The following is a 26,037-nucleotide window of genomic DNA, read 5'->3' as shown; positions in this document are numbered from 1 at the left end:
ATGTGATATTTTGTGTAAAAAGTGTGACTCTGCGGTTGAGAATATTAATCATATTTTCTTTGAATGCCCTCGCTCGTATGAAGTTTGGAATTTATCTCCGACTCTGGTCTCGTTAGAGGGTTTTCCATATGAGTCGGTACTCGAATTTGGATTTTGTTTTCTAGAGGGATACCTCTCAACATGGTGATCCTGATCAACTTTTTCAATTACCATGGATTTTATGGGCAATCTGAAAGGTCATAAACAAAAAAGTTTTTCAAGATTTAGAGATTGAGGCAAATGATATAATTGCTCAGGCTTTGGACGATAAGTTAGCCTAGGAAGAGGCGCTCTCTTTTAAGACGGTCATGTCAACTCTATCTCCATCTTCGGATGTCCAGGTTTTTTCACCTGGTTGTCAAATTGATGGTTCCTGGAAAGCAACCAATATGCATTCAGGATTGGGCTGGTGGTGTTGCGTTGGTGAGAAACGAACCTTGTTGTCGGGGGCCAAGTGTCTAAGACGGAGACCCTCTCCCCTACATTCGGAGTTATAAGCGTTGTTGTGGGTCATGAAGCGGATACGTGCTGCAGAGATCGCTTGTCAACATTTCAAGACTGATTGTGCTGAGTTACTCACTATTGTGCAGTCCGTGAAGATTGGCCGTCCTTTTCCAACCTGCTCGGTGAGTTTAACTCGCTGGAGTCCTTCCCACTATTCTATATCTCTTGGATCCCGCGTGCGTCAAATACGAAAGCAGATTGTCTTTTCCGTGCTTCGTGTTCTCTTATCTCTGAAGTTTCTTTTGTAAACCCCTTCCTCCAGTTTGGACAACTAACCGTGAAATTTCCTTTTGATTTATTGTTTGGTTGAAAAAAAAAAGCAAATAGATACACTTTTAGTTAAAGAAAATAGTTGTAAATGAGTTCAAAGTTATTAAAATTAAATTAAATTTAACAAAGAATATATATTAAATTCTTTTCATAAGTAAAAACAATGTATAAAAGTAAAGAGATAAACTTTTAGTTATAGAAAATAGTCATTTTTTTCTGCTATAATATACCAATGTATATCCATTTACAAATCTACTATATACATTACCACTAAAAGTGTATATGTACACACAAATATATTTTACTGTTAAAATATACTCTTTAGTCTTTACTACTACCAACAAATTGTCTTTATGAACACATTAAATAACATATTATATGTCTCTTCACTTTAACATTTTTATAGTTACAAAAACGCATACGTTAAATATTACATACTCTTATCTTATATATTACAACTAGATGAGGACCCGCCCGATGTGCGAGTTTAAAATTTTATAAATTAAATTAAATTTAACAAAAATATATTAAAATTTGTTGTACGTTATTTACAAATTTTATTTTTGTTATAATATACTGATTTATATCGATTTACAAATTTTTATGTATTTTACTATTAAAAGTGTATTTTTTTTACACCTAAATATACTCTATGTTACAAATACATTCTTTATCACCACGTAGAAAATGTCTATATGAACACATTAAGTCAACTATTTTATTTTCATTTCTATATAGTTTTTAATTACTAAAATTGTTGGCTCAAAAAATATTTTGAAGAAAAAATATATTACATAATATACTAATCAATGATGTATCATCACAATAATGTATGATCACCATGGACAAAACCTCGGCTCCGCCCTCATCCCTAATGGAGATAACCTTGCATCCAACCTCCTCCACCATGGAGAAAACCTCGGCTCCCTAAGGGAAGAAGATAACCTTGCGTCCAACCTCTTCCACCTTCCTCCCTAGGAGAGATAACCTTGTGTCCAACCTTCTCCACAATAGAAAGAACCTCGGCTCTGTCCTCCTCCTGTTTGGAGAGAACATGTTCACGTCTTTTTGCTATCTAAAAATGGCTTGCTCCGAGCCTTCGACAACCAATCAAACTAAAAACTTTTTTCTAACGTCACAAAATCTTTTGATAGTAACTAATGTTAAATTTCCTAATGTATTTGTGGAAGGGTCTTTGACACACCATGATGTAGCCTATGTCTCTGTAACGCCTCAATCGCTACCTTGCTTAGTGGGCCCATGTCCACTCTCAGTCCATGGGCCACCTTCTTAAGTGGGCCCTACATCTATTTCCGTCCCGTGGACCCATCCATATTCGATGCCGGTTTGTTACGTCTGGGAGGCTTTAAAAACTTGTTTACCGATCCTACAAATCAACAAATGATCTTTTTCTGTGTTTTGTCTTCACTCGCACAGTTCCGACAATCACTTTCATGAAGGTCACCCATCATGAAGTTCTCTCAGGACCATTCACCGAAAAATAAGTGCATTTTGATGACATATGTGGCCAAATCAATTCTTTTAAACATTTCCGCAAACCAGGGTGTCATAGTCTTTGAGCTCCTATGGATCTATCAACAACATTTTTTTTTCCAATCTATCTATCTATGTTTGTTGTAAGCTTGTGTTTGATTAGCCTATTTTATCCATCCATTAGGTTGATGTGAACAATTATGTATAATGGTAACAATTATGTTTGCAAAAAAAAGAAGGGTTTATGACCAACCAATCAAGGTTGAGAAATTAGAAGAAAATTAATTTGACATAATTAAAGAAACAATAGAAAACTATAAGCACGGTAATATATAAATTAAATAAAAAATCTAATAAAATTACAATAAATTTTAAAATACAATATTAAGAAAAGAAAACGCATATATTAATGAGAGATTCTCAAAAATAGCACTAGAATAAGTTTTTTTTTTCAAACTTAGCACAACATCTTTAAAATTCCAAAAATAGCACCAATTAATCTTTGAAAAATAAATCTTAAATTCAAAATACTAAACCCCACCTCTCAAAACTATACCAATAATGTGAAATTGAGAACCCAAACTTAAAAAACAAAATTCTAAAAATTAATTTTAAATATTTTAATGTGTTAAATAGTGCTATTTTTGGAAATTTATGTAATGTGTGCTATAGTTGTCCATTAAACTTGTTTTAGTGCTATTTTAGAGTATTTCTCTATATTAATCTCTTTTTCGGGTCAACATATTAATTTTACCTATTCCCAACTGAAAAGGGAGAAAGTAGGAGAAATTTTTGGTTTTAAAAAATAAGAAAAATTTACCTTCCCATTAAAGAAAATTGCCCAAGTAAACAAAGTTGAAAGCAGTGTTTTTTTAATAAATTATTTAAATATGAGACGATAATTTGATTGGTAAAAAAAAAATAAGAAAGATCTATTTTTCTTTTTTACTTCAACTATCTTTTTCTTTATGTAAAGGTGAGTATTTATATTTTTTTAGAAACAGTAATTGTATATTTTCACAATCATTTTTTTATCGTATAAAATGTATTTTTTTTTCTAGTCCAAGCGTAAGCTATTGTACTACTTGATTGGGATTCCAGTTCCCAATTTTAAACAACAAAATGTTTTCATTTCATTTTCACAAAATTTCGTCACGAATAATTGTTTACCCATCAGTATATTAGACAAGATTTGATTTCAAAAACAATGTGACAAAAGAAGTAGAGTGACAATTATTGTTGTTTATATAGAACGTATATAATAAACCTAAACCAATATTTTCTGCTAGAATCGTAGCAGAATTTAGCAGGGCGGTTCCACCCTCCTGGCTTGAGCTTGTTGTCGCGCTCGTCTTACTTTCAAGTCGTCGATATGATTCTGGTAAACATAAGAAGCGAAGCCCCAAAGAGCGATCAGCATCGCCATAACCTTAACGCCACTCATTTTATCACGGAACACAACCAAAGCTGCGAGTGGAGTCACAGCTAGGGAGAGAGTACTAATGACGTTTGAGAAGAGCGATGTCACCAGAAATATCAAACCAACCACTCCTACAGAACACACTTGCCACGTGACCGCTGTCCAGACCAAAGTCAGTACATAAGAGGCTTGACCTTTATGATACCCTTCCATTTCCCCGTGCAGCGTTCTCCATTCCCCGCTAGCAAACAGGCCGATGACAGAGACACAAGTCGCCACTAAAGAAGTGTAAATTTGCATTTCAAGAACCACGGAAAAGGTCTCTCTTTTCAGAATCTTCTCAAACGAAAACTGCATAAGCGAAAGCAACAGAGAATAAAGAGCGGATGCAGCGAGTGTACACACAAACCCAACAATGTACTTAGACCTGGGGACACCAGCAGGAGTGTCTGCATCATCATTGAGAGCTATCAAAGCAGCGGAAAAGGACAGGAGAACAACAGAGTTGAGAATCAAAGCAGTAAACTTCTGAGCATTGATGAAATAAGAGAAGACCGCGTTGAAGGCTAACTGAGTAGCGCAAATGAGCGAATAAGTCGAAGCAGAGAGGTACAAAAGTCCAACAGAGTATAACATGTTGTCACCAGCGATGATCACACCGAGCAAAACATAGATCAAGACAATGTATTTGAGTGAACAAGCAGGCTCTGAAGAAGACTCTGCACTACTCGAAGAGGGAAGAAGCAAAAGCGGGATATATAGAATGGGAAAAGCAGCGGTCTGAACAAGAGTAGCCATCCATTTACTGTTTCCACCTTGATCATAATAAAACCTACCAAGAAGCACTGAAGCAGCTTGACCACCAATAAGGAAGAAGATGTTAACAGAGACAAGAACCCACCATTGCCAGCTTTTAAGCTTCAAGAGTGGTATTGGTAAACCTACCACACTCTCTTCCTTCACCAAGATTGGTTCTTGATTACCTGTAAAAACACATACTTTGAAACAAGGGCTTGGTACAATTCGCATGAAAGCTCCCAAATTCAGCTTCAAAAAATATTCCCCTAACTAAAGCTTTAACATAAACAAGTTTTAAGAACTACCCACAACTTCAAAAACCCTAAAGCATAATCTCACACATAAAATCACAATCTGGGTATGTCGAAATATCAAAACTTGATTGATAAAGCACACAGAATCAAAAAGATGAAACAAGGAAGGAGAACGAGACTGACCTGACATAGAATTGGTTTTGTATAAGAAACGACGAATTACAGAGAGATTTTCGAAAATTTGTTAACCCAATTGAGATATTTGCTATGTTCGTGTTCTTCGGGATTGATCGGTTCAGAGAAGATCCGTCAAGTACACAAACAAATGAAGCTTTTGGGAAGAAGCGAGCAGCAGCTATTATTATTGCCAAGAGATTCGACGCAGACACTTAACAACTTTTTTGAGTCTTTTGACTTGTTTTTAGCCCATCATTTTTTTAACCGGAGGGGACCGGTGATTCGACCTTTGGAAATTGAAGTTTTACCATGTTTGGCCGTTTAAGCCGAAATTCGGTTTGTAACAAATCCCACTCGTTACCATTAGGCTACATCAACGTATACGTATAATCGTGTGAACCGATTGTATATATCTGTATCTGTTTTTTTTTTTTTTTTAAAGGGTATTCAATTAATAAAATATACTGTCCAATGGGCTATTTCCGGAGTAGGCCAATATACATAAATCTCTAGGGTCCAATTCATTTACAGTTAACCAAAACTAAACCGATGAAAACAAAACCGGCCGGGTTCACAGACCGAATTTAACCGGGAACCATGAAACCCTAATCTGCAGAACAAAAAACTCGTTTGCAGCCGCCACCCATACTTGCGGATACTCAGCCGGAACAGGACCTCCTGTGAGCCTGGACGACGGTAGCCGAACAGAGACGGTGATCCAAGATCCGTTTGCCGTCCTGCCACCGTAGAGCCGTTTTGGGAAGGAGGAAGAGATCCGATCTGCCTTTTGTCGAGGAGGTTTTCACGCTCAGTCGTGAGAGAGAGAGGCAGCAGGGAGTAGATAAGCGGGCCTTCGACGGTGGTTTAGCTTCGCCGGATCGGAGACTACCTCCCCTATCGTAACCGATCTCGCGAAGCCTCCAAGATCTCCAATCCTCCGATCTATCTGCCTTCTTCTCTCGTTCGTCGCCGTGAATCTCCCTGTTCCACTCCGCGTAGCAACTCCTCCGGCAGAGCTCTTGCCATCGGCGTCTCGCGGATTCTTCTCCTCTCCACTGCTCCCTTGATTCCGTCCATCAGCTTTGCCGGTAACATGCAAAGAGTCGCGAGTGAAGAACCATGGGCCGAGGGGTCCTCGCAGTCACCGGAATTGACGGAGGACCCAGATCGGAGCACGAGCTTGTGGTCAGAAGAAGAAGAAACGGTGGGAGAGAAAAAATCACCGCGCGTGAATCACACTCGCTCGACTTTCTCTCTCATGGGGTTTAATGACCTATCTGTATCTGTTTTAACTGGTGTGATTTACTCGTTAAAGGGTTAAACCTAAGGATTGAAAGATTAGGTTTTATTTAACACCAATTTAGTATACCATATTTTTTTTCCAACCAAAAACTATTAGCTATCTAACATTCAAATAAAAACTAGATTTTAATTTGTTGTACACCCACATACATATAATTATTATTATTATTTATACTAGGAAAGCAACCCGTGCGTTACCGCACGGGGAGGTGAAATCCTAAATTGAAATTTAACATTTGTAATTCATCCTAAATTCTTTCTTTTCTCAATCAATCTGATCATTTTCACTTCTTGATATATATTGCTTTCTGTTGATTTAAAAGCCAAAGATTCATTTCAATTTTATTCTATTTTATGTAGTCACACACAAAAGTGAGCATTTTTTAGAGCTTGATTTACTAAGAACATTACTTTTAACCATATATAAAATTTCACTTAGGCTTGTGGATGTTTTTTTCTCTCACTTTCACATATGTACAAAACTAATGAAACCGAGTTTTATATGACCGACCAGTCAAACATAATTGGTTAGTATAAAGCGGGTATAAAGTAGTTCACATTCTTCAGCTACAACTTTTAGAGATATGTATTTGGTTAGGATGTCGGCTCTTGCGTTACCACACGGGAAAGTGAAAACTTGAAATGACTAATATTGCTAATTTCACATTTCGAGTGAAAACTTTATGGTAATTCTTTATTTGTATAGTATCAAAGTTATAAATAATGATTAAGATTAATCAACCAAATTAGTTAAATAAAATATTTGTTGTATATATAAAAATGAAAAATTGAGTCAATGACAATAAGATAATAGTGTTAAAAGATATATAAATCTAGATTTACTGAATCATACTCAGATAATCAATTTTGAAAGATATTCACATAAAACAAAATTTAAATCATTATTCTATCGAAATTTATAAAAACTAATGAGAGAATCAAGGAGAAAGAGCTCATAGCTGCAAGCCTGCAACCAACCAAATTGACTAAAATGATAAATCTATGAAAAATTAGAAATCACAATTAATTACCTAGATTAATACTTGGAAGAGATGATCAATACATGTTAGATGGAAAACGGCACCAAACAAAAGTTAGGTGAAGGAATCAATATATAAAATAATCCAAATTTTAACGAAGATGAGTGAATCATGTTGATTAATAAATTAAAAGAAAATAATACTCATAATTTTTAAAACTTGGAGGTGTGAAACAATACTCAAAGAAAAAAAAACTCTTTTCAAAATCCATAAAATATATATATATATATATATATATATATATATATATATATATATATAAACAGAAAAGTGTGAAAACAAAGAGGTGTGAAACAAAAATGTGTGAAAACTAACAAGTGCGAACATTGAAAGCTAGGAGTATGACGAAGAAACACAATTGTTGAATCTAAACATTGCAACTTTATATAAACAAAGAGGTGTAAAACAAAAAGGTGTGAAAACTAACGGGTGCCAACATGGAAAACTGGGGGTGCAATGATGAAACACAATTGTTAGATCGAAACTTTGCAACTTTTAAGATCATTAACAAAGGGTAAGATCAGTAATAATACTCAAAGAACAAAAACTCTTTTCAAAATCCATAAAAAAGTGTATATATAAAAAAACAAAGAGATGTGAAAACAAAAAGGTGTCAAACAAAAAGGTGTGAAACAAAAAGGTGTAAAAACTAACAAGTGCAACCATTGAAAGCTAGGGGTATGACGAAGAAACACAATTGTTGGATCAAAACATTGCAACTTTCTATAAATAAAGAGGTGTAAAACAAAAGGGTGTGAAAACTAACGGGTGCCAACATAGAAAGCTGGAGGTGCAACGCAGAAACACAATTGTTGGACCGAAACTTTGCAAATTTTAAGACATTAACAAATGGTGAGATCATTAATCATACTCAAAGAACAAAAACTCTTTTCAAAGTCCATAAAAATCTGTATATATATAAAAACAATGAGTGTGAAAAAGAGGTATGCAACAAAAATGTGTGAAAACTAACAAGTGCAACCATTGTAAGCTAGGAGTACAATTAAGAAACACAATTGTTGGATCAAAACATTGCAACTTTATATAAACAAAGAGGTGTAAAACAAAAGGGTGTGAAAACTAACGGGTGCCAACATGGAAAACTGGGGGTGAAACAAAAAAACACAATTGTTGGATCGAAACTTTGCAACTTTTGAGATCATTAACAAAGGGTAAGATCATTAATAATACTCAAAGAACAAAAACTCTTTTCAAAGTCCACAAAAATCTGTATATATATAAAAACAAAGAGGTGTGAAAACAAATAGGTGTCAAACAAAAGGGTGTGTAAAGTAATGGGTGCCAACATGGAAAGCTGGGGGTGCAACGAAGACACAGAATTGTTGGACCAAAACTTTGCAACTTTGAGATCATTAACAAAGGTTGAGATCATTAATAATACTCAAAGAACAAAAACTCTATTCAAAGTCCATAAATATATATATATATATATATATATATATATATATATATATATATATATATATATATAAACAAAGAGTGTGAAAACAAAGAGGTGTGAAACAAAAAAGTGTGAAGTAAAAATGTGCGAAAACTAACAAGTGCAACCATTGAAAGCTAGGGGTACAACGAAGAAACACAATTGTTGGATCAAAACATTGCAATTTTATATAAACAAAGAGGTGTAAAACAAAAGGGTGTGAAAACTAACGGGTGCCAACAGCCCAACATGGAAAGCTGGGGGTGCAATGAAGAAACACAATTGTTGGACCAAAACATTGCAACTTTTGAGATCATTAAAAAAGGGTTTAATAGGTGCGATTTTTAAAAGATGGAGGTACGACAAAGAAACACGATTATTGGAAAAAAACTTGCAACTGTTGGGATCTTAATAATTTTAAACCGTTAGATGAGTTAATAGAAACAATCTCATCCGTTCGATTAAAGTTGACCCCCAAAACTGAGTTTGCTATTATATATAGATTTTATGTTGTATTTGTTTGTTAAATATTAGGTGTTTTGTAAATAGATGAATAACTAAATTTTCCGGCCGTTTGTGCGGCTAATTATTTATGTTAAGTTTTTTAACCCGCAATACACTTGACATTTTAAGTGATTTGTGTGAAACTTATAAATACTATGTTATTCAATCATGTATTTTAAAAAGTCTATTAAAATCTACTGTTATTGAACTGATGATTTAAAAATCTACTTAAAATCCACTGTTATTCAAAATAGTTTGTGGATTTGGATTTTAATGATTTTTGAGATTCTGGAGGATTTAGGTGGGATTTGTTTAGTTAAAAATAGAGAAATCCAAATCTCATGGTTTTAGGTGGGATTTGAAAGAATTTTACAATAAATCATATCAACTTCCCTAAAATCATTCAAAATTCCAAATTTTCTAAATCCCATCAAACTTTCTGAAATCATGGTTTCAATACACCCCCCTTAGTTTGTTTTGTTTAGTGTTTGAGATTCTAATTTAATTTTTAATTATTATAACAAAAATAAAGGATCTAAATACATAATAAGTAATTTATACGCTGTGATTAAGTAACATTTTTCCTAATGATTTAAAACTTTTACATAATCTTAGTTAAATCAACTTGATTTTATATGTCAAATATTCTAATATTTGTAGTGTTGACAAATAATAATATGAGGATTTAACCCGTGTTAGCACAAATTTAATAATATTTTATTAATTATAACATGTCCTCTTTATAACCCATCTACTATATAACCATATTATATAGTATTTTAAACTTTTTAATTTTACATATTCGTAATATTTTAAATTTTTATTAAGTTATATATATTAATTATAATATTTAAATAATATGAATCGAATTTCTTTCTACTTTAAGAATCAAAGCTCAGGTTTTGGAAAACATATTGTTGTTTTCTTTGCTTGCAAAGGATTCAGAGATAAAATATTTTCAAAACACAATAGGATGTGTGGTTAAATATATCATAGTTTCTATTTTTATATTGATTGCTGTAATATTTTTAGTTGGAATGGAATGTTAAATATCTAAGAAACAAAATCTGACATAATGCTATTTTTGGAAATTTTGTAGGAATTGTAAATAAGTTTTTTTAATAAGTATAAATAAAAGGATAGAACCCAAGATGTACTTCAAAAATTTATATATATATATATATATATATAACGGATTTGTGACCATACTTTGGTCGCAACATGTAACGGATCAGTGACCTATATATGGTATTAATATGCGACAAATATGTGAAAAAATTTTTGTTACAATTTGTGGCATATTTGTTACAATATTATCTGTCACGAATTGTGTCGATTTTATGACCATCTGAATATCGTCACAAGTGGTGACAAATTGTCACCGTTAACAATTGTCACAAAAAATTGTGACTATTTTGATATCTACATGAATTTGTGACCATTTTATTGTGACATTGTGAAAATCGTATCATTCTAGTCACAATGAAAATTTTGTGACGAAATATTTATATATTATGACCGTTATAACTGTAACAATATTCACTTTTTCTTGTAGTGTATAGATAGCTTGGAGTTTCTTTTAAAAAATTTCCCAATATTATTTTTACTTTTTAGGCAAGAAAAAAAAAATGAAAAAATTAAACGGATACGTCAGTATATATATCTGTTGTAGAATTATGATACAAAAAAACATAACCCTATTAGCAAAAATCAGAGAGTAGGGGAATAATAAATCTCTGATTCCTTACGGATCTATTGTCACCCTCAAACTCTTGACTCTTCTCTCTCGATCGGCTCCATTCGAGGTTAGTTTCAAATCTTTGATGACATATCGATATATTTTTAGGTCTTCGTTGAAATCTCTGATGTCTTTCTTTTTTCTTTTGACGTTTTTTCCTAGGTAAAACTTTACTTTACTATTGCATGTATGTGTGTATTCGTTTTTAAAGATTTGTTCGATACTTTTAGCTTCAAGAATATGATTTTGTAAGATTAAACATGATCATATAAAAATCGTCACCTCTTTTTTTCTCCATGCTTAGTCCTCACTGGCTCGCTAATTTTTGTTTTAGGTTGTCGAACTCGAACATGTCAGTTTTTATTGGGACGAGCCTTGGGGATTGATCTTTACACAGACAAATGTCCTCTGACCTGCAAGAATTTCCTCAAGCTCTGCAAGTAAGTGTCTGTCTTAACTCACTATATGTCTCGATCCATGAGCTTTTTATTAACACTTATTTTTCTTAGGTGCAATTACTACAAGGGGTGCGTCTTTCACAATGTGCAAAAGGGTTTCATAGCACAGACAGGCGATCCAACTGGTACAGGAACTGGTGGAGAATCAATATACAAGTAAGTTATATATTGCTTGTTGTTTTTATAAACTTTCTCTCAATGCAAAGTTTTCTAAATTATCTCGTGCATATTACGTTTCCAGATTCCTTCACGGTGAGCATGTTCGTTTTTTCGGCCATGAGATCCATCCCGAATTAAAACACTCAAGACTGGCACCGTTGCAATGGCCAGTGCTGGTGAAAATCTCAATGCCTTTCCCAGTTCTATATCACACTTCGTGACGATCAGGACTATCTTGATGGAAAACACACTGTAAGCACAATATACAATCACACTTCTTTTCAGTTCTTTCTTCTTGACTATACCTGTTACTAACTATTATTGATGTTATTGTTTTCAGGTGTTTGGGGAAATCGTTGATGTGTTTGACACTTTGACTAGGATAAATGAAGCTTACGTCGATGCAGAAAACAGACCATTTATTAACATTGTCATCAAAGACATACACATATTTGAAGATCCATTTGAAGATCCTCCACAGCTGACTAAGATGATAGCAGATGCTCCCTTTGAAGATGCCAAACATTATGTAAGACTTGAAGCTGGTTGGGTTCCTTTGGATGAGAAACTTTGTCCACAGGAACTGGACGATGTTATACGCCAAAAGGCTGCACATTCTAGTGCGGTTGTCCTTGAATGTGTAAGTATCACTGATTCAGTTTTCTTTATGTAATTTTAAAATCATGTTTAGTTATTGACCTTGTATTGCTGTGTTGCAGATAGGAGATATCCCTGAGGCTGAGGTGAAACCTCCTGACAATGTGTTGTTCGTCTGTGATCTGAATCCTCTAACTGAGGTATGTGTTTTGATATTTAATATTCTAAAGCGCTTAGCCTCCCTATTCTATGTTTTGGAACGGTTATATCGTAAGTTTTTTTTTTTTTTTTTTTTTATCTTTGCCTGCTTCATTATCGGTTTGAGAAAATCTCAATTGTTTTGTATTTACCTTAATTGTATGAATATGGCAGGGCTGATGTCATCCGAGATTCCAAGACGGGTAATAGCTTATGCTATGCTTTTATAAAGTTTGAGAATTGAGACTAAGGAAGCATGCGAACAAGCAGTTTTAAAGGTAAAACATTAAATGACTGGCTAACAAGTGTATAATTTAGAAGTATAAAATGTGTTATTTGGAGCTTTAACAAGTGGTTGTTCTTATGCAGATGGCCGGTGCTTTAATCGATGATAGAAGAATACGTGTAGATTTCAGTCAGAGTGTATTTGAAATTTGGCGGTAGTTCCGGCGGAAAGACTCCCAACAACATGGTAAAGGTAAAGCCCATTTTTCTATTTAGACCAAACAAATCATGAAATCCTTCCTTTGTCAAAACATGGAAAGTTAAGAAAATGTTTTTACAGGGTCGGCAGATCATGTTGCTAAAGACTACGAAATGGTGTTTGAGGGTGATCTACTTAAAAGTCCCAAGAGGAAGAAGAGAGAGCATACTCGTCATGGCAGTGAAAAGATTCATAGGAAAAGTCCTCATGGTTATGGTGAAGGCAAAAAACGACACGGAGATGAACGTGACATTGAAAAAGGCAATGATAGGTTGAGTAAGGAGATTGAACTCACAAAGAGAAGACATAAATAGAAGAATTTACATAGTTTTGTTGATCTATTAACAACAATGTACAATATATGATCTAAATGTTGCATTATAGGAATTTTGCTAGTAATAAATATAGAAAAGCTTATGTTAATGGATTTAAAACAAATAATCTGAATTACATACTTTTGAGAAGCAACAATGGTTAGAAAGACAATTTTTAGTTTTAAGAAAACGCTGTAGATTGGTCATAGGGGGAAAATCATGATAGTAAAAAAAACACACGCTCTCCTTTCTCTCTCTCTAAAAAAACAAACGCTCTCCCTTCTCTCTAGAAAACACCAGCCGCCGCCTAGATTTAACCGGCTCTAGTGGCTTCTTTAGCACCGAAGCTGTGGTTCTCTTATTTTAGTTTTGTTTTATCTTAATTTTTGGTTCATCCATGTTTTTGTTTTCTTCCAACGGCATCAGATTTGGTTTTTTCAGATCTAGATTATGAATTTTAAACCTTATCGCCTTTTGGGTTCCCGCTGCTTGTCTATGTCTCTCCGTCAAGCTCAGCTACAGATCTGGCCGTTCCCTTTCATAGCAGAGGCAGCCGTCAACCGGTTGTTTTCTGCCTCAGATGAAGAATCTCACCATCGTAGATCTAGATCTCCTTCCTCCTATGTCTCTTGGTTCTAGATCTGTCTCACCGCCTTTAAAGCTTCTCATCGGAGCATCATAAAGAGGGACGCACGACATCTCCATTCGGTTTTAATTTGTGGTTAAGGAGAAACTTGTATTTTTATCCGCTTGTGTGGTTTTCTTGTCTCAGATTTGTTTTAATTTATCAAAGGTTTAGGTTTTGTTTGTCTTAATTTTGGAGTTCTAGATCTTGATCCGGAAAGTAATTGATTGGATGTAGTGTATTTCACATGCTCGGGTTTTTTCCCCTTTGTTTTACCTCTTTTGGTCTTAGTCTCTGGGAGTGAGTCTGTACTTGCCAGCTTTTGTAATTTCTTTCTCTTGTGGATGATAGCCAAGAGAATATGTAATATTCACTTCCCTTATGTGTATAAGGTTTACTTGGAGAACATTCTTGTATATGTGTATCTATTGTATCGATAATGAATAGAGAGAGGCAACTCACACATTACCAAGTAACATGGTATCAGAGCCTCTCTAAACCTAATATCAAAAAAAAAAAAAAAAACAGCCGCCTCTCTCTCTCTCTCTTTCAACCCCTCTTCGTCTCCATCTTCTTCCTCGATCTCACACCACCTATCGTTTCTATTCTTCTTCCTCTTATTTTCTTCTTCTTTCTCCCACATATCACACGTTCATTCACTATGGCTCAACCCATTGACAAAGTTTTCACAGTCACCCACATCAAGTCTCACATCCCTCTTGTCCTTGACATGCAGAAGATGAACTATGATGCATGGAGTGAACTGTTTGAAACCCATTGCTACAGTTTTGGTGTTTACGGCCACCTTGACGGCACGTCTACACCAGCTAACGATGCCGACATTGCATGGAAGGAGCGCGACGGCATTGTCAAAATGTAGATCTACGGCACCATCTCATCCTCTCTCCTCGACACGATTCTGAAGACTCGGAGCAGTGCTCGTGATATCTGGATCTCCATCGAGAATCTGTTCCACGACAATAAGGAGGCACGCGCAATCCAGCTCGACAACGATCTTCACTCGCTCACCATCGGCGACATGTCCGTTCATGACTACTGCCAGAAACTCAAAAGCTTATCCGATCTCCTCACCAATGTCGACTCACCTGTCACTGATCGTGTTGTCGTGATGCACATGTTGAACGGACTATCGGAGAAGTTCGACAACATCGTCAACATCATCAAGCATCGCCAACCGTTTCCCTCGTTCTCCACTGCCCGATCCATGCTCATTGAGGAGGAACGTCGCCTTGCTCGTCAAGTCAAGACAGGTTCTTTACCACCGGTCAACTCGTCTTCTCCCAATGTGTTATACGCATCCTCTCCGGCACATCCACAATCTGGCCAGCGAGACAACTACCGCGACAACAACTACAACAACAGAGGACGCGGACGTGGACGCACCGACAATGGTAGAGGACGCGGACGTCAATCCTAGTCTTCTCAGCCGTGGCACTTGAACCCTCGCAATTGGCAAACCCAACAGCCCTGGTTCATGTCACCAACACCATATCCGCACTGGCCACAACAACAATGGATGCAACAACCTCAGATGGCGAACTTTACCACTACGAGACCAGCAGCCGGACTTCTTGGACCTGCCCCACAGCAACCTACGGCAACACCACCAACGCCGGTTCCAACAAACCTCAATGCCGCGTTTGGGACTATGACTCTCCAAGATCCTACCGACGCGAGTTGGTACATGGACACCGGTGCTACGTCTCATCTCACGGCACAGCCAGGTACCCTACATTCCCTTTTTAATTCGAGCTCGTCCCCATCGGTTATAGTCGGTAATGGATCTTCTATTCCAACAACTGCCATTGGTCATGCTTTCTTGTCCTCTAAAACTCGTCCCCTCCATATTCGTAATGTGCTTGTTTGTCCCTCCATAATTAAAAACCTCATCTCTGTTCGCCAATTCACTATAGATAATTATGTGACTGTGGAATTTGACCCTTTTGGTTTTTGCATTAAGGATTACAATACTCGGATCCAGCTGCTCCGATGTAATAGTGACGGACCCCTTTACTCCGTCAATTCACCACCATCGGCCACCACCACTCCACAAGCTATGTTAACAACGGTTCCCGACTCTACCTTGTGGCACCGTCGTTTAGGACATTTGGGAAACACATTGCTTCAATCTCTTATTTCTTCTCGTTTAATAAATTGTTCTAAGATTGATATGTCTCTTTGTCATGCATGTCAATTAGGGAAACACACTAGATTACCTTTTGATTCAGTTATTTCTTCTGTTTCTGCACCTTTTGAGATTATTCATTCTGATGTGTGGACTTCACCAGTTTCTAGCATCGGTGGAATAAAATATTATGTTATCTATCTTGACCATTTCACTCATTTTCTTTGGGTTTTTCCTATTCGAAACAAATCCGATGTTTTCTCGACGTTCTTAACGTTTCAGGCTTATGTCTCTACCCATTTTGGCCGCAACATTAAGTTCTTACAATGCGATAATGGTGGTGAATATCAAAATCGTCAATTCCTCAGTCACTTATCTAATAATGGCATAATCCCTCGTTTCTCTTGCCCATACACATCTCAACAAAACGGTAAAGCTGAACGTACTCTTCGAACCCTCAATAATTCTGTCCGCTCCCTTCTGTTTCAAGCATGCATGCCTACCACATATTGGGTCGAAGCACTCATGATGGCGGCTCATCTCTTCAACATCCTCCCATCCTCCGCCATCAACAATGAAATACCGTTCACCAAGCTTTTCCAAAAACCAGCCACATACAGTCATCTTCGCGTCTTCGGCTGTCTATGCTACCCAAACCGTCTCCCCATCACTTCTCACAAGCTTGATGCCCGCTCCTCCGCGTGTGTCTTCCTTGGGTATCCGTCTAATCATAAGGGGTACCGGTGCTTAGACCTATCAACTCGCAAGGTAATCATTTCTAGACATGTTATCTTTGATGAGTCTAGTTTTCCTTTCTCAACTCTCCCCCAACCCGTCTCTTCCCCACCACCCGAGACACATCCTCCAATAACCTTGTCTCCACTCCTTCGCCAAACATCTCCACCACAAACACCACTTCCGGAACCTCTACCATCTCCTACTCAACCAGTCGTTCCACCGCCTCCACCTCCGGTCGGTCACTCCATGACGACCCGTAGCCGGAGCGGCATCACTAAACCACGACAACCTCTCTCGCTTCACACTAATATTATTTCTCCTCTTCCTTCCTCCTACCTAAAAGCCTTAGAAGATCCTAACTGGACTGGAGCCATGCATGAGGAACATGCAGCTCAAATTAAAAAGGAAACGTGGGATTTAGTACCACGACCCAAAGACACTAATATCGTGCGTTCAATGTGGTTATTTAGGCATAAGTTTGATGCAGATGGAAAACTATCACGATACAAGGCGCGCTTGGTTGCCAACGGTAAATCACAAGAGGTGGGCATTGATTGTGATGAGACGTTCAGCCCCGTTGTGAAGCCAGCGACAATTCGACTTGTGTTGGAACTCTCTCTTACTCGCAACTGGCCCACTCATCAACTCGACGTCAAAAACGCCTTCCTCAATGGCACACTCGATGAAACCGTCTACATGCATCAACCGCCAGGATTTCGTGATCCCGACAGGCCCGACCATGTTTGCCTCCTCAAACGTTCCATTTACGGTCTCAAACAGTCCCCGCGTGCGTGGAATCAAAGGTTTGCTCAATATGCGTGTCGTGTTGGTTTTGTCCAAAGCAAGTCTGATCCGTCGTTGTTCACCTACCACAACAAACATGGCACCGCCTATCTCTTACTCTACGTCGATGACATTGGGCTCACTGCCTCGTCCAATACGCTCCTCCAAGCTCTCATCTCCTCTCTTCGCAGTGAATTTGACATGACGGACTCCGGTGACCTTCATTACTTCCTCGGCATTTCCATCAAACGGAACTCCTCAGGCCTTTTTCTCTCGCAACAAAACTATGCAGCTGACATACTTAACCGAGCCAATATGACCAACTGCAACTCATGCACCACTCCAGCGGATCCCCGGTCTAAGCTTGCAGCGGACACCGGACCTGCGGTTCACGACCCGACACTTTATCGTAGTCTTGCCGGAGCCCTCCAATACTTAACGTTCACACGACCGGATATCTCGTACGCCGTCCAACAAGTCTGTCTCTTCATGCACGACCCGCGCGAACCTCACCTCCATGCACTCAAACGCATTTTGCGCTATCTCAAAGGTACTCTTGACCACGGCCTCCAACTATATCCGACACAACCTTCCGGCTTGATCGCATACACCGATGCTGATTGGGCGGGCTGTCCTTCTACACGACGATCGACTTCGGGATACTGTATTTTCCACGGTGACAATCTTATTTCTTGGTCATCCAAACGTCAACACACCGTCTCACGTTCTAGCGCCGAAGCCGAATACCGTGGGGTCGCCAATGTCGTTGCCGAGACCTCATGGATCCGTAATCTTCTTCTGGAACTTCATTACCCGCTCTCTAAAGCCACCTTAGTCTACTGTGACAATATCAGTGCAGTCTACCTTTCCACCAATCCAGTCCAACACCAACAAACTAAACATGTCGAGATCGACCTCCACTTCGTTCGTGAACGTGTTGCTCTTGGGACTGTTCGTGTTCTCCATGTTCCCTCATCTCATCAATATGCTGATTTATTCACCAAAGGGCTTCCTACCAATCTCTTCACAGAGTTCCGATCCAGCCTCAGCATCATCCGAGACGACGCTAAGACTGCGGGGGAGTGATAGCCAAGATAATATGTAATATTCACTTCCCTTATGTGTATAGGGTTTACTTGGAGAACATTCTTGTATATGTGTATATATTGTATCGATAATGAATAGAGAGAGGCAACTCACACATTACCAAGTAACAGTGGAATATCGAAAAATAAAAGATCATAGGGGTAAAACACTAATGACATCCTTTTATCAAAATCATAATAGCACTTGAGTGTCTTCTAGGTTCTAGCTAAAGGACCCGCCAAAGAAGGATCCTTTTGACTCAATCATTGGATAGCCTTTACTAATGTCTAGCTTTTAAGTGTGATTCGAGTCTATGTGGGCTAGAGCAATGATGGTAGTCACTTGTGGTATCTAGCTAAGTGCAGGATGCTAATTCTAATTTTCTTTTCTTGTTCGAGGTTAAAGGCATATGGCATTAAGTCAATTTACAAAAATAAGGAAAATATTACACTGTACGAAATATATCGGTAGAGACGTAGAGTTGGAAAGAAGAAGAAGAGAAAAAAAAAACTTGATTGCATATTAATCAATCAATTTGTCCAAGAGATTAAACAAATAAAGTTATTTCGTTGGCTAACTTAAAGAAGTTTTAGGACTAGAGAAATAAGATAACCTTTGGCGTTGGTCAAAGTTAACGAAAAAGAAGATATATACGTCTGCATTACAAAACAAAATCACAACCTTCCAAAACTCAAATGCACTTTTGAAACTCTTATATATGCAAAAGATAATAATAACACTTGATCATAATGATTGTGGCCGGATAGCAAACCTGTGGACCCAAGTACAGCGTGATAATTGAATTGATTTAGTTCTATCAACTGCAAAGATTATGCCATTTATGCATATTATTAGCATTTCAACCACCACCATTCACATGTTTTCTATAGCTGTGAATAGAGAATGGGGAGTAGATATCTCAAGTGGAATAAGTTGGATCACGCGGATGTAACAAAACAAATACGAATCAAGCATATTTAGTAGTCTAAAATATATGTTTGAGTGGCAAAATTAATATAAACTTTAAATGGAAATTTAGATAATATAAATGATATCTAACTGAAAATTCCTATACGACATTTTATCTTTTCGAACAGTAATTAATTAAAAAAAAAAAAAAAAATTCATGATATAACCATGGTGGATGATAAGTATACCTTGAATAGTAAATATTGTTACAAGGACCTCTTCTTGCTGTAGTATTCGCAACTTCACTACAAGTTCGAATGATATACATAAAGGAAGTGTTTCCTAGCACCCAAAACTGAAACTAACCGTACTTCTCATATTTAAGCAAAATTCTTCATACAAATATATATCAACGTTTTTATGTTGGATGTACATTATCTAACTTTAAAATCGACTAAAAGATACAATCAATCATTTGTCAGAATCTGCCAAAATTCGCCGTAACCATATAACACTTTTAGTTCACACTTTTTCAATTATTCAAATTCATATGAGTCATATTTTTGTCGTACACTACCAACCATTTACAGATTTTTCTCAAGTGTTTTTACTATATTCTGCATTACCAATCATGCTAATATTTCGAATCAATCATAAATTTCATATTTTCTTAAAGACATTTTTTTGAAATCAGATTGTATTTATCTAATGTCTTCTAAATAGTGACAGCTCATAAAACTTTATATCTATGCACCCACAGAAAAATTGTGCATCTCAATAAAGTAGATTTGCGGAATCAATTCTCTAAACTAAGGACAATCTTCTACTTCTTCACCTCTTTCTTTATCTCTGTCTCTCACTTAGAAAAGCTATGAAAGGACAGAACAAAAAAAACTCAACATCTTCTTGTAACATCCACCCAGTAGAGTTTATCGAAGGTGTATGTCCTCTCTGTCTTAACGAGAGGCTTCTGGTCCTGGCTTCTCTACAGAGACTACGTCCTCAGTCTCCTGTTTCCTACCAAACCATCCAAGAACCCAAAACCGTTTTTTCTCCAAAGAAATCTATCAGACTCTCCTCGTTCCTTAGCTTCTTCGAACTCCGACATCATGATCAGAAGTATGATCACCAAAATACCTCTATCATCAGTCCAGAAGGTACCATATAATATACACTTTTATGTTATTTACATCATATATATTAATATATAGTATACATAGCCAAACTGTAAAATAATATCAATATATATGGTTTTCGCATGGAATTTTAATAAATTAATGTTATTTTAGAAATGATAATACGGTGTTTTATAAAATATCACGTTTCTCAAACATGCATAACAAAATGTACCAATGTCACCGCAGGATTTTTCTCTTTTTGGCTACCTTATAAACTCCTTGATCTGTTCCACAATTAACTCATTTACATGGCCTCTCTAATCGTTTAACATGCCTTTAGAAATTTTGTAAAACCGTGGCTCAATTTTTTTTTTTTAATATCTTTTCTTTTTACATAATATGTTCATTACATTTAAAAATATATAAATTAGATTAAATATATGTAATAGTAATAAGCAAATTGAAAACGTCTATATAGATAAGATAAGATATTATGGATCATTCAGGTTGCTCCATTAATTTTGTAATATATATCTATAGATTCATACATTTCGATCAACTTCGAAAACAACCGAGCAACTTCATGGGAGAAAGGAAAAGAAAGTTATCAAGTTGCACATTGCAAGGCTTCACGGGATCATCAATATGAACATGTCATGCTCCACAGGAAGAAGAAGGAGATTATTCCTCAGCCTACACCACGTTCTCTACTGACGTGGAGGAAACGAATTCGCCGGCTCTTGAGTGTTATCAGTTTCAAGAGCAGGTCTAGAGCATGCCATTTGTCTGCCAAGGTTAAAGATGAAGACGACTTGAGAAGAAGTTGGCTAAGGCCTTTGTCCCCCAACAAAAAACCCCCAAATTAGTTACTTAAAATTTACTAAACCTTTATTTTTTGTCTTACAACTATTTTCCTCTTTGTTTCTCTCTTACAATATTCTTTTGGCGTTTTGTAATTTGGAAATCTATGGTTAAAACTATCGTTAGATCACTACAAGAAAGTATATATATAGCCCAAAGATCCATAGTCAATCTATTGATAAATTGATTTAGCAACTCCCTCCATTTCAGTCGAAATTAAATGTCGTTTTAGGGCTTAGATTTTGTTTTATTATCAATGTTGTTTTTGGTTTTTGATGAAAATTTTTAATTAAAAATATCGACTATTTTTCTTTGTTTTAAAAGAATACTGATTTGGTAAACTTGTATGATATTATCAAAAACGTTTTTGCTGTTCTTACAAAACGTTTCTGTTACAACGCTAATTTTACTCGGTTTAATCGGATACATATGATCTAATAACTGTCGAATATATAAACAGATATATATTAATTATAATAACTGTCAAGAAAAACTGCCATGGAATCTCTAAATGGGTCACATGTGAACGGCCAGATAGTATTTTGTCGTGTGTATACTATACATTGTAGGTATAATACATTCACACAGAAAATTCTCTAGAGATCTCTGTGGGTTAAAACTAGTTTATTAAATAGTTTTGCTGGATATAGTCTTTCACATGGCTGTATTATTAGTTTTTATATGGCTTTGTGATTTTCCATGGCTTTATGATTTTGAATGTCTTGTTTCGAGTCCCTTACTAATCTGCGACATTGATATATACATAATACAAACACTAATTAATCTATCGTTAAGCTATCAACCATATATGGGATATCAAAAGTACTAAATTGATCCCCATGTATGTTGGATATGAGTTTCACCCAGCCTTAACAGGCCTCTCCTCAGACCTATTATCGAAATAGTCAGCATAACCTCCAGGAATGTTGACTGACCGAATCTCCCTTATTGGACCGACAAAGCTTCTAGAAGGCCCAATTGAGACGGACAGTCCAGTTAGTGACGGCGCACAAAGAAACGATCACCGCCTTTACTTGAAGACAGTACCACATCGATCCCGAGGCAGAAAGATGAAGCGTCCCATCAACTATAAATACCAAGGAAGCGACGTGTAGAAGGGAAAAAGGAACAGACGGTAGGAGTCTGGAGCTCGTCCAATTCTAGCTTTCAGTGTTATTAGTCAATTTGAGAATACATAACTCTGTAATTAGCCGATCGGCTTTTAGCAGATACCTTGTAATTCGACGATCTTTGACAATCTTAATAAAGTCCTTTGTTTCGCCTTCCTTAAATATTATTCCTGAGCTAGTAGCATTACTCGTTCAACATTTGGTGCGCATCCAGGGAAAAGAAACAAGGGGAACTTTTAAAGAAAGTCCAACATCAAAGAAGTACGTCTTGAAAGATGACAGAAGGAGATATCACAGGAAGCGATGGGTACGTAGCGGATACGCCGGACCACATTCAGCAAGCCCAGGAAGAGCTTCCACAAATACCGCCGACCCGAGCCCCGGCAACGCCGAACGGATCGGTAGGAGAAGGAACAAGCGCCCTCGATGTAGGCGCATTAATGAGAAGCATACTCGAAAAGATAGAGGCCCAGGACAAGAAAATGGAGGAACGTTTCACTTCTTTTCCAACATCTGTGCAAGGTTGCAAGAAAATGCCGGACAGCCAGAAGTCACCAATAGAGCCGAGAAGGGTCAAAATGGAGAATTGGCCGAGCTCAAAAGTCAGATCAAAGATGTCACAAGAAAGTTCCATCAAGCTACTAGCGCAGCACCTGATGTAGACCACATGCTAGAGCAATCCCAGAAGACTCCGTTTACTGCGCGAATTCGCCGGGTCGTCGCTCGTCCGGATTGTAAAATCAAGCACCTGACCCCATACAAGGGAGACTCAAACCCAACCCATCATTTAACATCCTTTGAGATCGCGATCCATCGATGCGAATTCCGCCCGGAAGAGCTCGACGCGGGGAAGTGCAAGCTGTTTATAGAAAACATGAGTGGTGACGCCCTAGGCTGGTTTTCTTCCTTGCCGCCCGATTCAATCGACAGCTTCCGCACACTCTCGTTGACCTTTTTGAAACAATACTCGATCCTGGCTATCCCCACCGCGACAATCGCCGACCTCCACAATATCGAGCAAGGAGAGCATGAGCCATTGCGAAAATTCATGGATAGGTTTAAAAAGATTGCCACACAGGTGAATGCCCCCCATAGCGTTTCGCTCGCCGCCTCCAAAAGGTTCTGTGGTATGAGTCAAAGTTCCGCGAAGATCTTAAGTTGAACAGATTCCCTACTTTCCAAGATGCCCTCCATCGAGCAGGAGTCCAAATCGAAATGGAAGAAGAAAAGGTCGTCTTCGATAGAAAGCGCTCCTCCACTGGAGCCCAACTGTCAACTAGCAAGGCAAAAGAGGTATACCATGAGCCTCGTCAGCATCTCGACAAAGAATACCTCGCAGACAGTAAGAAACGGGGCGCGACATACCTCGTCAACAACGCCCAACCGCCCCCAGCCGCTAGCTTGTCCGCTCTAATACCTACGACCCCAACAAAGGGCGCGAGGGAGGAGCCTGACCATAACCTCTACTGCGAATTGCATGAATACACCGGACACTCAACACAATCTTGCAGGCACCTACAGAATGAACTGCTAGGAAAGTATCTTAATGGTGAGGTCACTGTACAGCTGTACTAGTACAAAAGCAACGCCCCGCGAGGACGAGGTAACGCACGAGGACGCCTAGGGCAACAAGGCCGTCCCAATAACCGACCAATGCCCAATAACCAACCCAAAGCTGGTAACTAGGCAGGCGGACAGGAAAACCAGCCGGCTGACGCGCCACCACCCCCGACCCGTCGCAGGATCAATGTCATAAGGGGAAGCCTCCCATTCGACCCTAACTCGCCTTGTGTCGTATATCCCGTCCATGACGTGGAAAGAACTGAACGCGATTGGTTACCTAGTAGTACGCCTATGTGTCGATCATATGTTCTAATCATGTTCAGAGAAGAAGTTGCTGCTGGGTTGCAAACTTCGCCCATAGGACCTGTCGTCGTTGAAATGAATATCGGTGACTGCCTAGTCCCAGACGTCTTAATCGACACGGGAAGTTCAGTAAATGTTGTCTTCAGGAGAGCGCTTCCCCAGATAAAAGTCGACCTACACCTTGCTATGCCAGAAGTGCAAACCCTGACCGGTTTCGATGGAAGCTCCCTCACCTGCCTAGGCACGGTCATACTCCCAATATACGTCGGTGGAACGGTCCACCTCTTCGATTTCGCTGTCCTTGACAGACCAAGTGCGTATAACGTCATCCTTGGTACGTCCTGGCTCCACAAAATGAAGGCCGTGGTCTTAACATACCACCAATGCGTTAAATTTCCAACGGAGTTCGGCACTTACACCCTCTATGCCAACCCAACGGCGACCAATGGCCACCTCCCCGTTGTGTTGATATGATAATGGGAGGACTGACAGCCTGCAGAGATTCCGTACGATCAATCCGTGACTACGTAAAGGCCGGCACAGCCGCTGTATGGCCAGTTAAAGTCCCACCTTTCGTACCGCCAATCACGTTCATGGCAGACGACCTGGCTGAGGTCAACTTTCCACACAACGATCCTCTCGTCATCGAATTGCACATCGGCGAAAGCGAAGTAACAAGGATCATGATTGACACGGGGAGCTCCATCAACGTTATCTTCAGAGACGTCCTCGAAAAAATAGAAGTCAACAACAGAGAAATCAAACCGTCAATCAGGCCGCTCAGAGGATTCGACGGAAATTACATGATGTCGTCCGGCACAATCAAGTTGCCGATCTATGTGTCCGGCATATCCTCGTGGCATAAGTTTGTCATCGTCGATAAGCCAGCAGTCTATAACATCATTCTAGGATCCCCCTGGATTCATGACATGCAGGCCGTCCCGTCAACTTACCATCAGTGTGTTAAATTCCCTCTGTTCGGCCAAATATTTACGATCAAGGGAAATCAGGCGGACGCCAGGAACTGTGTCGTTATTTGAGTGCAAACTACGAAAAGCCGTCGATTTATAGCAATCAAAGAAAGAGCTGGACGAGTTACCAGCTCCCAGTCCTGAGGAAATTCTAAGTCATCATCTGATTGAGGAAATCAATATCGACTAGAGCGACCCAAAGCGGTGCGTCGGTATTGGCGCAGACCTTGACCCAGCGATAAGAGCAGACTTGATTCAATTCTTGAAAGATAATGTTTCTACCCTTGCCTGGTCTTTTGACAACATGATCGAAATTAGCATGGACGTCACGAGCCACAAGCTAAACGTTGGCCCGACCTACAAACCCGTCAAGCAAAAGCAGCGTAAGCTCGGCCCCGAATGATCCAAGGCGGTAAATGACGAGGTCAAGAAATTGCTCGCAGGCGGATCTATCATGGAGGTCAAGTATCCCGAATGGCTAGCAAATCCGGTGGTAGTAAAAAAGAAAAATGGGAAGAACAGGGTTTGCATCGACTTCATGGACCTAAACAAAGCCTGCCCCAAGGATAGTTATCCGTTGCCGCATATCGAGAGGCTCGTCGAAGCCACGGCA

General features: G+C 38.3%; 3 protein-coding genes and 2 pseudogenes across 3 annotated transcripts; 4 read left to right on the top strand and 1 right to left on the bottom strand.

Moving 5' to 3' along the window:
• Positions 1-3,415: 3,415 nt before the first annotated feature.
• LOC104757958 (putative purine permease 11) lies at positions 3,416-5,328 on the bottom strand. Its single transcript, XM_010480751.3, has 2 exons — positions 4,963-5,328; positions 3,416-4,710 (listed from the first exon to the last, which is right to left on the bottom strand). Exons 1-2 carry the CDS (start codon positions 4,967-4,969, stop codon positions 3,611-3,613), a joined length of 1,107 nt encoding a protein of 368 aa, XP_010479053.1. The 5' UTR covers positions 4,970-5,328; the 3' UTR covers positions 3,416-3,610.
• Positions 5,329-11,331: 6,003 nt separating this feature from the next.
• Positions 11,332-13,191, top strand: LOC104759785 (peptidyl-prolyl cis-trans isomerase CYP59-like; annotated as a pseudogene).
• Positions 13,192-14,477: 1,286 nt separating this feature from the next.
• LOC147924541 (uncharacterized) lies at positions 14,478-15,254 on the top strand (annotated as a pseudogene).
• A 4,972-nt stretch (positions 15,255-20,226) lies between these two features.
• LOC104757957 (uncharacterized) lies at positions 20,227-21,597 on the top strand. The gene is made up of 2 exons (XM_010480750.3): positions 20,227-20,635; positions 21,137-21,597. The coding sequence occupies exons 1-2, from the start codon at positions 20,350-20,352 to the stop codon at positions 21,460-21,462; spliced, it is 612 nt and encodes a 203-aa protein (XP_010479052.1). The 5' UTR covers positions 20,227-20,349; the 3' UTR covers positions 21,463-21,597.
• Positions 21,598-24,929: 3,332 nt separating this feature from the next.
• LOC147924540 (uncharacterized) lies at positions 24,930-25,493 on the top strand. The gene has a single exon (XM_087496825.1). It carries the CDS (start codon positions 24,930-24,932, stop codon positions 25,491-25,493), a length of 564 nt encoding a protein of 187 aa, XP_087352951.1.
• Positions 25,494-26,037: the final 544 nt, after the last annotated feature.

This window comes from Camelina sativa, chromosome 17, assembly GCF_030686135.1.
Source record: "Camelina sativa cultivar CO46 ecotype springtype chromosome 17, ASM3068613v1".
NCBI classification, from domain to species: Eukaryota; Viridiplantae; Streptophyta; class Magnoliopsida; order Brassicales; family Brassicaceae; genus Camelina; species Camelina sativa.
Note: the sequence above shows the minus strand (reverse complement) of the source record. Positions and strands in the feature narration are given on the sequence as shown.